The sequence below is a fragment of the Rhamphochromis longiceps genome, linkage group LG16 (assembly GCF_057381845.1).
Source record: "Rhamphochromis longiceps isolate RC_006_pf linkage group LG16, R_longiceps_female_GT1.1, whole genome shotgun sequence".
In the NCBI taxonomy this organism is placed as follows: domain Eukaryota; kingdom Metazoa; phylum Chordata; class Actinopteri; order Cichliformes; family Cichlidae; genus Rhamphochromis; species Rhamphochromis longiceps.
Window position 1 is genome coordinate 26073851 of NC_140572.1, and position 16271 is coordinate 26090121.

Consider the following 16271-nt stretch of genomic DNA (forward strand, 5'->3'; position numbering starts at 1 on the left):
CATCTCGTTAGAAACGAAACTGACTGAAACAGAAGCAGCAGATCCAAGACTAAATTTCCTCTGATGTCCTGGAAGAAACGAAACTTTCGGAGGAAAGTTGTCCCGCATCCCGCATCATCCAGCTGCCTCCTAGCTAGATGATGATGATGCTGCAGGAAAACAGAGGAAATGCGACTTACAGCGACTTTCACTGTGTTCATCCTTCCTAAGAAATGTACTTGAAGACAGATATTTATCTGACAAACGCAGTAAAATCCCCACATGAACAATCTTTGCATCCTTATATATACAAGACAATAGTTGGTAGGCTTCTAAGTAAGCTAGTACACCTGCTTGCTACGTTTGCATGTCTCTTATGGTGGCCTGTTTGACCCATAAAGGGCGTAATTGGATGAGTCAGTGCAATCATAATTGATATAAAATAGCCAAAAACTATTGATGAAAAAGGAAACATAACTTATTGTTTATTTAAAACAGTAATAAACTTGTAGGTTAGTAAGCAGGGGAGGGATGGTTATAAAACAGTGCATGTCTCCTCAAAAATCTGCATAACTATGTAAAAAATAAAGATTATGTCATGTTTCTCATCTGTAGGACAGTGAAAACCCCTCCCCTGCTGCTGTGGGTTCAGATTGCACCATGCTGGATAACACAGTGATCAAGTAGAGCAGCAGTCTGCTCAGACTGTTGGTGTAGTTTTAGTCTTTCCTGACTCTGACCTTGATTCTGATGACATTCCAGTTGCTCCTAAACAGCAGAATAAAACAGACAGTTCTTCCAAATGTCCATCCAGGTCCAGGCCTTTAAAGAGTTATTTAAATTTATATTTTATTTATTTATTTTTGAAACTCATGTCTGTACTTTAATGAGTTGAGTCACTGTAAGAAAAATTAATATGAGAATGCCCTTTCAGCTCCATGTACAACTTGATGACAGACCCTGGTGCTGATATTTTTGAAAATTTACTGCCACGTCATACTAGGTCAAGTACACTTGATCTCATATCCCTATTATTTCTGTAAGTGCAGAAATAATATCATCATTCCAGCTTTTGATCAGCACCATGGACAGGAGTTGGACTCAAAGGTCAGAGAAAGGGAGACAATTATTTGAGCTGTATGTCTATATTCCAACTGTAATGTCTATAAACATGGAACTAACCACAGGTCCTCATAGATTGACTGGATGGGTTCACCATATCAAACAAGAGCAATCACTTTATCTTTCCAACAATACATTTGCCATATGAACTGAATTTTTTATTTTTAATTTATTTTATTTTATTTTTGTGGTGGTGGTGGTGGATTGGGGGGAGGGTACTGACTTTCCTGCCTGGATTGCCACTTTGCTACCATTTACATGTTAAAAACAAATATGTGGATCCCACAAACATACACTGTAATATGTGTGAGATCTAGAAGCTGGTCCACTGGAAATTATTGTTGAATTAGAAATTGTATAACTTGTCCAAGTTATAAATGGGATTCCCCCCAAAGTCTTGCAAACGGGAAAGAAATGTTGATTTAAAACACTCAAATTAATTTTTCTTTTCAATATAATCTTTTTTTTTAATTTTTTTTAATTTTTTTTACTTTTTTTCTATATTCAGTTGCAAATTTTCCCTGTCTACATGCCTGGTGGTAGCAGATGAAAGGCTCCACGTAGCCATTACTCAGCACCACCTTCAGCTGCAGAGTGAATGTTTTAGTCTTTATCCAGGTAAGTTGTTGGTTAAGAAAAATTAGAAAAGATTGGACTGGGAAAAGTCAAAAGTGACTGACAATCAAAAGTTCACAGTCAATTTTGGTCTTGAATCTGTGCAATTATTCAGAGAAGCTGTATTTTAAAAATTATTGTAAGATATAGTCTTGATATTACTTCATTTGTAAGAGAAAATGATGACATGGGCAACATTGTGTATTATGAGAAATTAGAGATCTCAGACAAGATGGCTATAGAAAAGCAGATATTTTGTATGCAGCAAAGCAGCTTTACATTAAAAAAAAGTAAAGCTAAAATCAAGTTGTACACAAAATAGCATTTTAGGCTGAAAAGCAATTTTTTCAGTTAACTTTTTTCAGCTTTCAATTATGTGTTATACAAAGGTTGTAGTATTGATTTACTGAACTTTATTCAGAAATGTTTTCTTATATTCTGCCAACATTTATTTTCGATGTGTACAATAAATATGTAAGGGGGAAGAAAACAAGTTAAGGAACATCTGTAAATATAATTTAGTCCAGAAGTCCTTTAGCTATAGTCTAGCTTTTACATATTTGGGGTAATTTTGGGGTGGCTGTAGCTCAGGTGGTAGAGCAGAATGCCTACTAATGAGGAAGTTTGGTGGTCTGACCACTAATTTATACTGTATGTATTTTCTTTCATTCTTCATCTTGTACTCCTGATGCAGTACTCACATTGACCAACCTGCTTGTGGTTGTTGTAGAACTGCAGGAACCCAAGCAGGAGGCCCTGGACCTAGTAGTTTTGGTCAAGCGCTACCTCATCATAGGGATTGTGGTGGAAGTAGAACCCTCCATCACTGCCATCAACCATGAAGGGAGAAGCCACAAATAAACCTCAGAGACAAATTTAGGTTCATAGATATATGGACACCAATTCCTTGTTTTTCCGTCATTTTGCTTCTATATTAGCACAGTGGATTTTTCTTCATACAGTGAAGTTAGGAGTAAAACGCAGTCTTTCAGGTTTAATTTAAGGGGTATAAGTATTGCATTAATTGTTGGATGTTTATTGAGTAGTATATATGTAAATAAAATCTTTAATCGTAAACCATCTCTACCATCAACTGTTAAAGGTGTTTCTGGGTCTCCATAGTTTACCCTCCAGATTTGCCCATACAGCTGAGAACCTGTAACACTGGATGTATGTTAGGTAAAACATTGATAACTCATCTTACGTATGCAGATGACCTGGTTGTTTTTAGTCGAAGTAGTGCTGGATTACAGCAGCTTCTTAATATCTGTACTGAATATGGTGTGCTATATGATATAAAGTACAATGCTATCTTGATATGTAGAACCAAGCAGGATAAACAGCTAAATTTCCCTGTGTTTAAACTGTCCTACAATACTCTTGAGGTTCATAAAAAGGTGAAATACCTCGATCACTTTATTATTGATCAAATAAATGATGATGACATATACAGACAATGCTGTAAGCTCTATGTGCAGGCAAATACTATTGCACACAAATTCAGCTTCTGTTCAGTTCCAGTTAAAGTGGCTTTTTTAAAAGCGTATCGCACACTGCTATATACTGCCCCCTTGTGGTCATCCAACAAGCAATATAGCGTGCAGAAACTGCATGTTGCATTTAATGATGCACTGAGAATCCTTGTAGGATACTTAGAAGGGGTAGTGCCAGTCAGACGTTTGTAGCTGTGCGTGTTTGGACTTTAAAAGCACTCTTAAAAAATTTAATGTTCACTTGTAGAGAACGACTGGATGGCTCTAGTAACAGTATAATTTTAGCACTCACAAATCCGACAGTGAGTGGTTCCCGTTACTCATCCAGTTGGAGGAAGCACTGGTTGAAGTGTTTGTGTATTTATTGATTTCTTTTAAGTAATTGTGTATTTTATATATATTATTGTTTCATATCTTTATAATTTTTAGTAAGGCTTAAATGTTGTGGGGTTTTTTTACACTATGGCCATAAAGTTTTGCAGCTTTTATGCAAAGACATGTTTGATATAATGACACTTGAAAACTATTGTTCATATGCTCTTTGTGATCACATTTGCTATTCTCTGCTCAGATCCCTGACGGTGTGCCTGATGTAAAAGGAAATCTGTCAAAACATATGGACTTACTGCATGTCCTCTCAAACATGGAATTGGACCTCTGGGGGCTCAATCCCCACAATTTATAAAAGATAAAAGAAGTGGTAAATCTTTGCTGTAACATTCAGTGAAATCACATCATAAACATACACAGTGTCATTATTTAGTAAGTACGCTTTATTTCTCAAAAGTCTTGGGTACATGATTAATAAAAAGAGACAGTAAAATTCCAAAAGTAACTATAGAAGTATTAGAAAGACTGGGAATCAGTGTTTGAAATATGAGATTGCTGTTTCATCATTTCATTTTATAGGTAAAATTAAATAAAAATTGAAAAAGTTTCCATTAAAATCTTTTGTATTTTTATTTCCAGAACAAAACTACTACATTAAAACCCCTCAAATGCCAAATACTGCATTAAATATTTTGTTTCATCTGAATGCTAAAAAAATCTTTGCAAAAACAAACTTTCATTGGAAATTCATACAGTATTGTTTTGGTCCTCAGTATCATAAATCATATAAATTTAACAATACATACTTGGGTCACAGTAGTAGAACTTGCTTAAAACATAGGAAAATATCTATAGATGAAGTAGTTAAACTGTGCTCTGAGAAGTAGTCACAACTGTTTAAAACATAGAAACCTTGACATTTTTCATTTCATGACAGTGTTACAGTGAATATGTTGATCTCCAGCAGATGGTTCAGTGATTCTGCTGCAACTCAAAGATGTCAACAAACTTAATCAAGAAGAATATTTGATTTTTTGTTTTCAGAACAAAACCATACATTGAATATCTCAAAGTCAGGAAAGCTGAAGTAAATATTTCTAAATGTATATAAAAACACTAGTGAGTAAATAGCATTGACACAAATAAAAACATTTTTCATTTAATGTTTTCTGTGATTATTACTGTGAAAAATTAGACAACTTGAAATGATTTTGGTTGTGATGCTAAATAATATTTCAGCTTTAGATTGTAGAAATCATCTGTTTAACATGTCAAAACACAGTCACAGTAATTGATAGTCCATCTGTCTTAAATCCTTAATTCACATATGCTTCTATTTTATTAAGGAGCTCTGATGCCTTGTTCAGTGCCAGCATTTCATTCTCTGATCTGAATTGTCCGTTCGGTATGTGAGGATATGGATGGCAGTTGGGATATTGAGTCCTTTTGGGATCCACCCCGAGTGTCTGCAGGTTTTTCACAATCTCAGGCAGATCTCTCAGTTGGAGGCTGTAGTGGGAAACTTGTGCAGCAGTGGCTGAAATTGAGCTGCTGTTGGGGTGTTGTCCATTTTTTTTATAGCATGCTGCTATGAGAGACTTTTCCAGTGCTTGATGGACCTTAAACAGACACCACTCTGTGCTCCCTCCACCAGTGTCTTTGTGAGCTGCATTGAGATCACAGCGAGCCTGTCTACACCAGCGGCTGGCCTCTTCTCTGTCTGGCCTTGGGACATTTTCATTGTGGGTCCAGAAGTTGTAGGAACCTCTATAGCCTCTAGAGAACCTCTCTCGACTGTTTCTGTGATACCTGGCCTCCTGATTCCACTGTTGATAGAAGCCTCTGAAATTTGTATTTCTGCTTGAAAAGGTCGAGCCTGCAGCTTTGGGTTTGCTGAGCTCATCAATTCGATTCTGTAAATATTTGAATGCCTCACTGGCGAGAGACTGGCAATCCGGATTTTTGTCAGGGTGCCACCTGAGGTACAGTCTCTTGATGGCTTTGTGCCTCTCCTCCTCAGGAAGCCTCCAGATCTCTGCCAAACATTTATCAATTTCCCTTTTAGCTTCCTCAACAGAGGCCGGTAAAGAATTTGTTGATAATTCAGAAGAATGTGGCACAGCTCCTGTCAGTGGTTCCAGCTCCATGCAAGTGTTTTCTTCTGGTTTTAGCGTCTTCTTCTGTGGTTCTGGCTCCATGCATTTCCTCCTTTCTGTTTTTACCTTCTTTTCTCGTTTAAACTGAAACAGATCAACACAGCTGACTTCAATGGGCTCATCTTCTCCAATATCTACTTTGTATCTCCATGAATATCGTCCATTGTGACCAGGCAGTTCTTCAACAATAACTGTATAAATGTACTTGTCATCAATGCTGTAGCCAACATATTCCCCCTCTTCAAAGTTGTTGAGGACATTCATGTCCAAACAATCATGCCATTCTCCTGGAACTTCTGTCCCAGGGGCTGCTGGACTAAAAAAGGAACTTTCAGTTTCAGCACTGTCACGGATCTGATTTTTAGCCAGAGTTTTCCGAACATCTTGCAGATCGTCACACATGAGGAGTTGTCCCAGCACTGGAAGATGAACCGATGCAATTCTGTTTCCTAAAAGAACATTAATCTCTTTTGTCAATGTTGTAATGACTTCATTTATCACTTTGAGAGCCATGTCATCATTGTGCTTTAAGTAAAAGGTACACCCTTGTTGCCCTCGTTCCACAAAAACATCAGTTTCTTCATCAGTTTTAGCAAGTGGCTGTTTATTGAGCCAGAGTGTTGTTTCCAACGTTTTGCAGCAGATAATTTGTATACTGCCAAAAATCTTCTCACATATGTTAGAAGCATCTTCTTGTGTTATTTTGCCTTGCAACTGCTCTCTAATAAGACAAATTAATCCATATTTAAAGGCTCCTGAGGAGAGATGTTTAGCAAACCATCCACTAAATTCACAGCCAGTCCCAAGTTCACAACGCTGCATCTTTGATTCCACAACTCTTTCCTCTGTGAACTCAGACAGCATCTTTGGCTGAAACTTCTGAGGCAGCAGTTGCAACAGCTGATGATGCTTGTATTTGTCATTGCCCAAATGACATTCACTGAGTTTCTCAAGCAGCAGGAACTTGTTCTCCAGCGCTTCTTCCAACCTTTTGGTCTCAAACACTGTGTCGTTGTAGCAGAGTGTGGATGATGGGTATAATTTACCATCTACTGCAGGAAGATAAAGAGTCTCCACATATTCAAGAAGCTTCTGGTTTCCCTGAGCATTGATTAACTTAAACAACTGCTCAACAGCTCGTTTCACAGTTCTCAGCTGGTTCGAATGTAGTTTCTGTTTATCACAGGAATCAGCGTAAACTGCTGCCAAAAAATTACAATATTGTTCTGCAGTAGCTTCGTTCGTCACACCAATTTTCTGAAAGAACGGTGCATACATTGCATCTTCTGGAGTAATCTTGTACAGATATGGTCTGAAGTCCAGATCATAGGAGAGCGACAGACACACGTCATCAGGCCTCACAAGTTTTGTGTCTTTTTCAACCAACACAACAGGAAGACCAGCCAGCTGGTTTCCTTCAAATCTTTTTGCTTGCAGGTAAGTGTAGGAACTTCTGAACACTTTAGCTCGTGTTTTGATCAGCTGGTCAGTTTCACATGGTGACTGACAGATGTTTCTTATGTTACTGGCTACACAGTTTGGAGGTGGTTCTTCATGAGCTCCAACATTTTTTATCATTTTCTGAAGACCTTGTGACATAAATGGTAGGTCTATAATTGGCAGGTCTATAATTGGCATTGAGGTCCAAATCAAATCTTGATGCTCTGGATTTTTGACAATCAAAGAGCCTCTAATTTTCACAGTAGTTCCTTCAGCAGCAAATGGTTGGTGGTAGTTGGACAGTTCTTTTCGAATTATCACTGGAAAAATGAATTTGATGTCGGCAATCCTCTCCAACAAATTTTGCTTTTTAGTTTTGATGTTGCATGCTTTATTTAAGACTTCCCTGAAAAGTAGTGATGATTTCTGTTTCATGTCTTTGAGTCTTCTGTTAACTTTTGCTTCTGATTCAAGCTGGTATGCAAAATTTATTATCTCGTCCGCGGACACAACATGCTTCATTCCCAGTTCTCTGACCAGCTCTTTTGCTTTTTCTGTTGTGTAGTCATCTCCTTCACAAAGCTCAGTCCAAAATGTCTCAGGAACAAATCTCTCGTGGGGCAACATTCGTTTGTACAGCTCCACACTTTCATCAAAGTAGTATGATGCAGGCTCCAGTCTACCTTGAGAACTGCGAATCAGTTTCACTGTCTTCAGTGAGGAGATGATAATTTTTCTTTCCTTCAACGAATAATCTAGTGACAGCAACAGTTTGAGGCTGTGAAGAATCTGTGTCTCTGTGAGTTGGTGTACAGCAGGCAGAATGAACTTCATGAAATACTCCAAATCATCCAGGACCTGAATGTTGAGTGTTTCTGACAGCATGTAGTTCTCAGAGTTCTGTTTGAGAAAGATGCTGCTGTTTTGGGGTAGGTTAAACAAATCTGGAAACATGACTGAATATTTGATTTTGAGGATGAAAACCTTCTTAGGTCCATCAATCCTCACTCGTTCACCATGTGTTGTTTCAAATATTGGTAAGGATTTGAGCTTCCTCACATACTCTTGGTTGACTTTGGACTTGGATAATCCTAATTGCAGGAACATCTGAAACTCTTTCATATTATCATTTGAAAGGTGGGAAAACTCTGAGCGATTAATTTTGTACACTTGATCCAACACTGAGCTTTGATCATCTACATCAAGAAGTTCATCTTGTAGACATGAATATATCCATCGGTCCATCTCAGAGAAGAAAACATGATCAAACCTCATAAAACCAAGTTTGAAGAGGATGCCTGATATGTCTTTGTGTTTCTGTGAGGCAAACACAACACTTGACATGTGTTTCATTGTTTGCAGGAAGAGCTTGTTGTTCAACCTTGGACACACAACAGGTAAAATATAGCAGTCACTGAAGAGTTTCCTCACATAATTTAATGTCAGACTGGACTCGTCATCTCTAGATGTTGGCGGTTTAATTTCATTCATTATGAACTTCCAAAGTAATTTTAGCCACTTCAATATTTTCTCATTGGGGACATGAAAACCACTGTGTGGATCAATGTCACAGTCATAAAGAAGATGCTGAATTAATGGTTTCAGATATTTCTCTGAGTGGTGCAAAGTCATATTTCTGACAAGTTTTAATCTTTGAAGAAGGTCAGTGTGCCAAATGTTGATTTGATAATCTGCAAATTGAGCCTGGCAGTCAAAGAAGAGATCTTCATACCTTGATATCCACGTGGGTGTTTGGGAGTTGAAGAGTCTTAAAACTTTATCTCTTGTGAGAAGAAGTGGAAGGCCATTGAGTAAATTCTGTGTGACCTTTTGTGAGGAGAAATCTTTTAAACAAAAACTCAGGAGCTCTGAACATCTTTTCTCATCTTTGATCAAAGTAGCACTTATGGGTAAAGGCAAATCCTCATCTGTTTGGGTTGGATCATTTAGAGGTTTTGCTCGTAGGAAAGTCTGCACAGTGGAGGGACTGACCTCTTTCACTTCAACCCCAGCAGATCTGAAACTTGTCCAAATCCTCTGCATGTTTGTGGAATAAGGAACCAGCTTCATTCCAAGATCTTCCAAAATGTTATTCAGCTTGAAATTTCCCAAGGTTGTCAAGTAAGGTGCCTCAGTTGAGTCTGTTTCGCTGACATTACACCAGTCAAATGAGTATTCTTTAATTTTTTTATCTGCAATTTTCCGTGTTGAGCTCTTCATCACAGGGATTACATCAAGGCCTTTTTCTTTCAGTGATCTGTATACTTCATGTATCATTTCATGCCAGTCTGGGCAAACATCCTTGGACACAGTTGGCCAAAAACACAAGTATTCTGTTCTGAAACATGATTCAATCCTTGCAAGGGAAACTTTCTTGACTGTGATCATTCGCCTGATGTAATGCAGGAGGTCTGCATAAAGCGGAGCAATGGCGTTCTGTTTCAAAATCTCATTCCAGTTGGATTTCTTACTCTTCCCATCTTCTTTCCAAAGGCTTCTCCTGGCAGAATCAACCTCAAAGTTTCCATTGACATGTACTGGCAGTCCAGTTTTCCCTGGCAAAGGAAGTGAACAAAAGGCTTCTCCTTTAAAATCCATGACGCTGGATCCTTTTGTGTTCACACGTGCAGCTAATGATGCTTGGGGAAGTTTGTCTGACAGTTTTAAATCGTAGCTGTCTTTGAAGGAGCCAAATTGTTCTGCAACAATCCATGTAGTTTGTCTTTTATCTGAGGTGGAAATCACAGTTTCATAGAAAGTCTTGTGCGGTGTTGGTTTGTCTGATTGCAGTGCATTTTGTAAATGTTTGACAAAAGCATCTTTTTCTTCCCGACTTTTCTGTGGCAGATTTTTTTCAACCTCAAAGATGGTTTTAAGTCTGTCATGGTCCTGGGCCATGTGGGCCCAGTATTCTTAGTTTTCATGTATCTTTGTATTTTGTTCTTTATTTAGGCCATGCTTCCTGGGTTGATCTGTTACGTTGTTCCTTATGTGTTTTCCCTTCGTGACTCTCACCCCCTGTGTGCCCCTCTGTGTATTTATGAGCCCTCGTCTCTCTTTGTGCTTTATTCTATGTTTTCCCCAGCCCGTTATGTCTGCGTTCTCCCCGTGCTCTCTCTCCTCCTGTTTGAACCTCTGTGTACTTCCTGCTTTACTTTGCCCATCTCCCATCAGTGTTACGTTCACTCCTGCCGTGTCTTGTTATGATTATCAGTGTCACCTGTGTTCCCCGTGTGCATCCACTTCCCCTGATCATCCCTCATGTGTATTTAGTCTCTGTGTTTCGTACAGTCTGTGTCGCGTCGTCTGTGTTCCCACCCTCCGTGTTTCCATGCCCGGTCTATTGTATTCCAAGTCATAGCCTTACCTTAGTTTATTCCCAGTTTAGGTTTCTGTTTAGTTATTGCTCTTGTGCTGCCCTTATTCTGGTTTGCTTCTTTTGTATCCATCAGCCACAATAAAAGGTTCGCTTTTTGTTTAAGTTCACTTCCGTGTCACTCGTGTCTGCACCTGAGTCCTCCACGCACTCTCCACACGGTCTGCCACAGCGGACCGTGACAGTACGACGCGACCATGTCGGACTCAGCGGACATTTCGGAGGAGGTGGGAGAGGAGCTGAACAGGCTCTGCCGCGTTATGGATCGCATCATCGGATGCACGGATCCGAGAGTGGTTTCCACGGGATTGGCGGCCGTGGACGCCATTATGTTGCGGGAGCCGCGGTTGCCTCGTCGAGGCATTTGACTCCCTGGGCCCCCTGAAGGAGGAGCTTCGTGCCCGTGCGCTGGCCCAGAGGGTCCTGGATGCCGCCTCAGCATCCACACCTCCACCCCGTAAACGGGTGTCGGTGCCGCTGCCTCATGAGCCAGAGGCTGCGACAGGGGGAACGCTGAGGCCCACTTCCACTCAGCCATCGCCTCACCGTGGATCGGCTTCCTCGTTTCCGCCACCGTCATGCTGCACTAACCGGCACACGGAGGCGGTGGAGGCCATAGACTTCGGGGACGATGAGCGTCAGCAGGTGTTACGGGCTTATCGGGAGGACGAGCTCCGGTGGAAACCCTGGCTCATCCCAGAGGAGGAACTCTCACCTGCTGCACCGCCTACCAGCCGCTCGCCGTCTCCAACCCGCTCAGACTTCGCTTCCCCTGCCTCGCCGTTAGCGAGGATATGGGCAGAGGAGGGTGTTGCCGCTACGCCACCCTCTGCAGTGGTGGCATCAGCGCCCATCGCGCCAGCTACCAGAAGGGGGCGGCGCTGGCGCCGCCGTTGCACCGCACTAACTCCGGTGAGTGACTGCGTTTTTGCGCCTCACGTCCCTTCTATGAAGCAGAGTGAGATGAGTGTTGATTTGCCGGGACCGGAGACTATAACGGAATTGGGCTCCAGAGCTGAAAGAACTGTGTGTAACTGTTTTGAAGGAGCACACAACGAAACCACAGACCATGTTCTTGTCTCTGTAGAATCCAGGACTTTTTCTAGCGTTGCTCTCATAGTCGTACCACATGAAGCCCAGGTTCATGAGACAGCGAAAGGGATTCACACGTCGACTGTACAGTCTGCTTCTGAGCCTGCTAGGAATGGCGTGAGCTTTCTCTCCGCCTCAGACTGTTATCTACTGCAGCAAACTCGTACAGCCGAGACGGAGTGTTACCCCCGCGTGCAGATCGTAGTGGAGTCTAGTTCCGTATTCCCTGATGGTGGGATTGCAGACAGTGCTCAAGACCAAATGCACAGGACCGTGACAAAGTCCTCCTGAATCTTCACTGATTTCATGGACTTTGATTTTGCAGATGTTTTTCAGAAAGAGAATTAGTCCTTCAGGATCTTCAGACAGGGCAGAGCACAGTTCTTTCATGTCGCGGTCAGTGACTCCTTGCTGTGATATTTTGGAGGTGTTTGCATTTGTACCCATTCTCAGAGGTAATCTGAACATGGTGCCGTCTTTAAGAGAAAATTTGTCTGGAAGAAAGGATTTGTAGACATCTACGTACATTTCTTTGAAAGTGTCAGTTAGTTTATAGCCAATGCCATATCGCTGGTTATTTGAATGATTTTCAATGTATTTTTGATTGGGGTCAGAAATGCAAAGTACTTCATCTCCTGTAAGGATCGAAGGACAGTCAGTCAGATGGTAAACAGAGTTGAATCCAACTCCGTACATCCCTATCTTCCCTGGGGTGTTGTGCTTTCCTCCCTCTCCCAGCTGTTGAATTCCCTTAATGTCAGCATCTGAAAACACTTTGTTGTTGAACACACAAAGTGCTGGACCCTGGAGATTGTTCCATTTCTTCCCAAATGTTTTTACTTTTCCATGTTGTCTTTTGTCCCAGATGAAGTGAATTTCTGTTGCTTCTGCATCATCAGCATTTTGGATGAGCTCTTTAAGGATATCCTTCTTTGATGGATAGGCTGAAATTATGTTTTTAATATGAACAGTGAGTTCTTCCTTCTGTTCAAAGTCAAAAGCTAATGGTGAAAGGTCATCAAATGTGTGATTTTCCAAAGTATGATGCCTGGTTGTTTTGATTCCAAGGTGGCAAGCCATCACACGTGGGATATTCTCGTGACACAATGTGACACCTGAAGTGAGTGGCATCCATAGCTGGACTGGCCATCGGGCATACCGGGCATTTGCCCGGTGGGCCGCTGGCGATTTTTTGTTTTTATGGGCCGATGGATTTTTTTTATTTTTTTTTAGGAAGGGTATATATAATGAAAGGTGTTGGATTGGCCAATTGGTCATGATCGACTCTGGGCTGGACCAATTACAGCCGAGGAGGCCGAATGCACCCGCCCCCTTGTTTAACAATCACGTGGTTTTCGCGCATTGCATGCCGGGAATTAGTGGCAAAACAATCCAAGTACCGCATCAAATGCAAGCATTTGCAGCACCGCAAAACGTTCATTCTCTGGTTCCAATACCTTCTTGTTTTTTCTTTGCCGCACAAAAAAGGAATGTACAAAACAAAAGGAGAACAATGCCGGTCCGTACAAAGACAGACTCGACGAAAAGACAAAGAAAAGATACGAGGAAAAAATCAAAGGAGTGAAAGGGTCAGACCCTTACGAGCACGCAGAGGGACAAAATACGTTAGCGTGCTGCCCAACTTTCACCACGCTCAGATTTATAATCATACGGTTCTTGGAGTGAGTGCATACACTCATGAAGTTTAGTAACTTCAGGTCACTGCAACAAGCCCAGGTACAGTTTACCGACGGATGGGTACAGGACCTTGAAATGCACCGTGTAGAACGAAAGACCATCGTACATATCATAAGTTTACCAGTCTCACAAATCGTCTTCATAAATACACATTCGTTAACCGTTTATTAATATAACCTTTGAGCTCAACGGTAATTAATTAGTAGTGGAAATAATTTCTGGTAGCATTACAGAAATGTAGCAGTGACAATAATACTGTATGCTGTAATCGCACTGGACAATTAGTGATACAAAACAACTGTTTTACTCTGTGAATAAAAGTATATGTTTTTGTCAATGTACCATAATAACAGAAGCGAAACGCAATATTGTGTCAGGACAATTTACTATTTATGCACAATAAATAAAGGAGCATAGCGCGACAATTTCTGTTCAGCGCCAGACTTGCTTGTAACCTATATCACCAATTATGTTATGAAAAATGACGTATTAACTACTACAAAACACTGACCTTTGTGGGAATGCTTGGAGCACACTAACATGTGAGCTGGAGTGTTCTGGGACGTTATATTTGGTATATCCAGACCATCCGTCGGCTCTTACTTCGGAAACATGGCTTAAAAAATTCTCTTCAACGACGTAATCCGATAAAAAAAACCCGATCTCTTTACCCGTCGGCTTCCTGTGGCTCTCATGCGACCGGCTATTGCAGTTAATAATAACAGCTTCTTGCCATTTTTTGGGTTTCTTTTTATCGCTGTGTAACTGAGTTCAATTGAAAGCCTGCGTGCGCTAGTACCTCTTGCCACAAGTTCCCAGACTTGTGTTTTACCCCTGAATGACGTCACATTTTCAATCTTTATCCTGGTGGGCCGGTCTCTAGTCAAAATGCCCGGGCCGATTTTTTGTCCCAGTCCAGCCTTGAACTCTACCATGGGGCCGTCATTCTTTGCGGTACGCAGGCCATGTGTAAGCACATTGTGTGGGACAGATCCAGGCCATACCAATTTTGCTATGTGGGAGGAATTGTGTAAAAATAGAAACATCATAAAAATGAAAATGAACATAAAGTAAAATGTACTGAAAAGAACATCAGTATGGCCATCATTATTTGCTTGGAAAGTCTAAAGTTCCATGGCTTTGAACAGCCAGAGAACGCAATGCCCGGCTTAGAATGACTAAAAGTAACTTCTTTTAACATTCTGTCATTCTGCCTCCATATCAAACATCCACTAAAAATAGTCATTTGAAAAAAAATATTCGCCACTTTTCATCAGTTTGGGTTCCTCTGTTTATAGCAATTTTTAGAAAAGAACCCAATACCTTTGTCACTATACAGTTGTACAGTGAGATACAGAGCATCTCCTACTCATTGCAAACATGCTGGGAGGGTGGCTCTATCCACCTTAGTGCAGCTGCTGTACCATACTGTGATGCAGTAAGTTAGTAGGCTCTCAATGGGCGAGTGGTGGAAGGGTGAGCTGTAGTCCACAAAGAGCATTCTGGCATAGCTCTGCCGCTGTTCTAGGTGACTCAGCACCGAGTGGAGGGTGATGGCATCTTCTGTGAATCTGTTTGCACGGTATGCAAACTGGTGGGGGTCGAATTCTGGGGGGAGGTAATCCTTGGTGTGCTGAAGGACTAGTCTCTCAAAGCATTTCATGATTACCGGTGTGAGGGCCACAGGGCAATAATAGTTCAGGCTGGTGATGGGAGACTTCTTTGGTACTGGGATGATTGTGGCTGATTTTAGACAGGATGGGATGGCTGCTTCATCCAGTGAGAGGTTGAAGATTCTGGTGGAGATGAGGGTGAGCTGGTGGGCACATGGTCTTAGCACTTTACCACGTATTCCGTCTGGACCGGCCGCCTTCCTGGGGTTCACTGCTAGGAACACACATCTGACATCGTGCTCCGTTACAGTGAATGGAGCGGTGCAGGAACCAGGTGAGGATGAGGATGGGAGCAGGGCTGAGGCAGATGAATGCTGCTGTTGTGGTGTTTCAAAGCGGGCGAAGAAGCTGTTTATTTCCTCTGCTAGCTGCACACTCAGGTTTTCTGTTTTCACAGTTCTGCCTCTGTGGTTTATGATGTCTATTATTCCATGCCATGTGTTGTTGCTGGACAGGTGGGACCCCTTTTCAGGTCAGCTCGAGCAGACCTGTACAGAGCTCTGTCAACAGACCTACAGGGAGTGCAGAATTATTAGGCAAGTTGTATTTTTGAGGAATAATTTTATTATTGAACAACAACCATGTTCTCAATGAACCCAAAAAACTCATTAGCAAAGCTGAATGTTTTTGGAAGTAGTTTTTAGTTTGTTTTTAGTTTTAGCTATTTTAGGGGGATATCTGTGTGTGCAGGTGACTATTACTGTGCATAATTATTAGGTAACTTAACAAAAAACAAATATATACCCATTTCAATTATTTATTTTTACCAGTGAAACCAATATAACATCTCCACATTCACAAATATACATTTCTGACATTCAAAAACAAAACAACAACAAATCAGCGACCAATATAGCCACCTTTCTTTGCAAGGACACTCAAAAGCCTGCCATCCATGGATTCTGTCAGTGTTTTGATCTGTTCACCATCAACATTGCATGCAGCAGTAACCACAGCCTCCCAGACACTGTTCGGAGAGGTGTACTGTTTTCCCTCCTTGTAAATCTCACATTTGATGATGGACCACAGGTTCTCAATTGGGTTCAGATCAGGTGAACAAGGTGGCCATGTCATTAGTGTTTCTTCTTTTATACCCTTTCTTGCCAGCCACGCTGTGGAGTACTTGGACGCGTGTGATGGAGCATTGTCCTGCATGAAAATCATGTTTTTCTTGAAGGATGCAGACTTCTTCCTGTACCACTGCTTGAAGAAGGTGAAAATTGACATAATTCTATTGTATTGACTGTATTGAATTGAATATAAGTTTCCTTTGAGGAATTTTACAGTAAATCTGGAT

The 16271-nt window shown here is 41.1% G+C and overlaps 2 protein-coding genes and 1 pseudogene across 2 annotated transcripts; 1 reads left to right on the plus strand and 2 right to left on the minus strand.

Annotated features, from left to right (window-relative positions):
* Window positions 1-4739: 4739 nt before the first annotated feature.
* Window positions 4740-10551, minus strand: LOC146651254 (sacsin-like). Its single transcript, XM_085385361.1, has one exon. The coding sequence runs from the start codon at window positions 10031-10033 to the stop codon at window positions 4856-4858; it is 5178 nt and encodes a 1725-aa protein (XP_085241487.1). The 5' UTR covers window positions 10034-10551; the 3' UTR covers window positions 4740-4855.
* A 157-nt stretch (window positions 10552-10708) lies between these two features.
* On the plus strand, window positions 10709-11724 carry LOC146651255 (uncharacterized; annotated as a pseudogene).
* Window positions 11725-11750: 26 nt separating this feature from the next.
* Window positions 11751-12734, minus strand: LOC146651256 (sacsin-like). The gene has a single exon (XM_085384508.1). The coding sequence runs from the start codon at window positions 12732-12734 to the stop codon at window positions 11751-11753; it is 984 nt and encodes a 327-aa protein (XP_085240634.1).
* Window positions 12735-16271: the final 3537 nt, after the last annotated feature.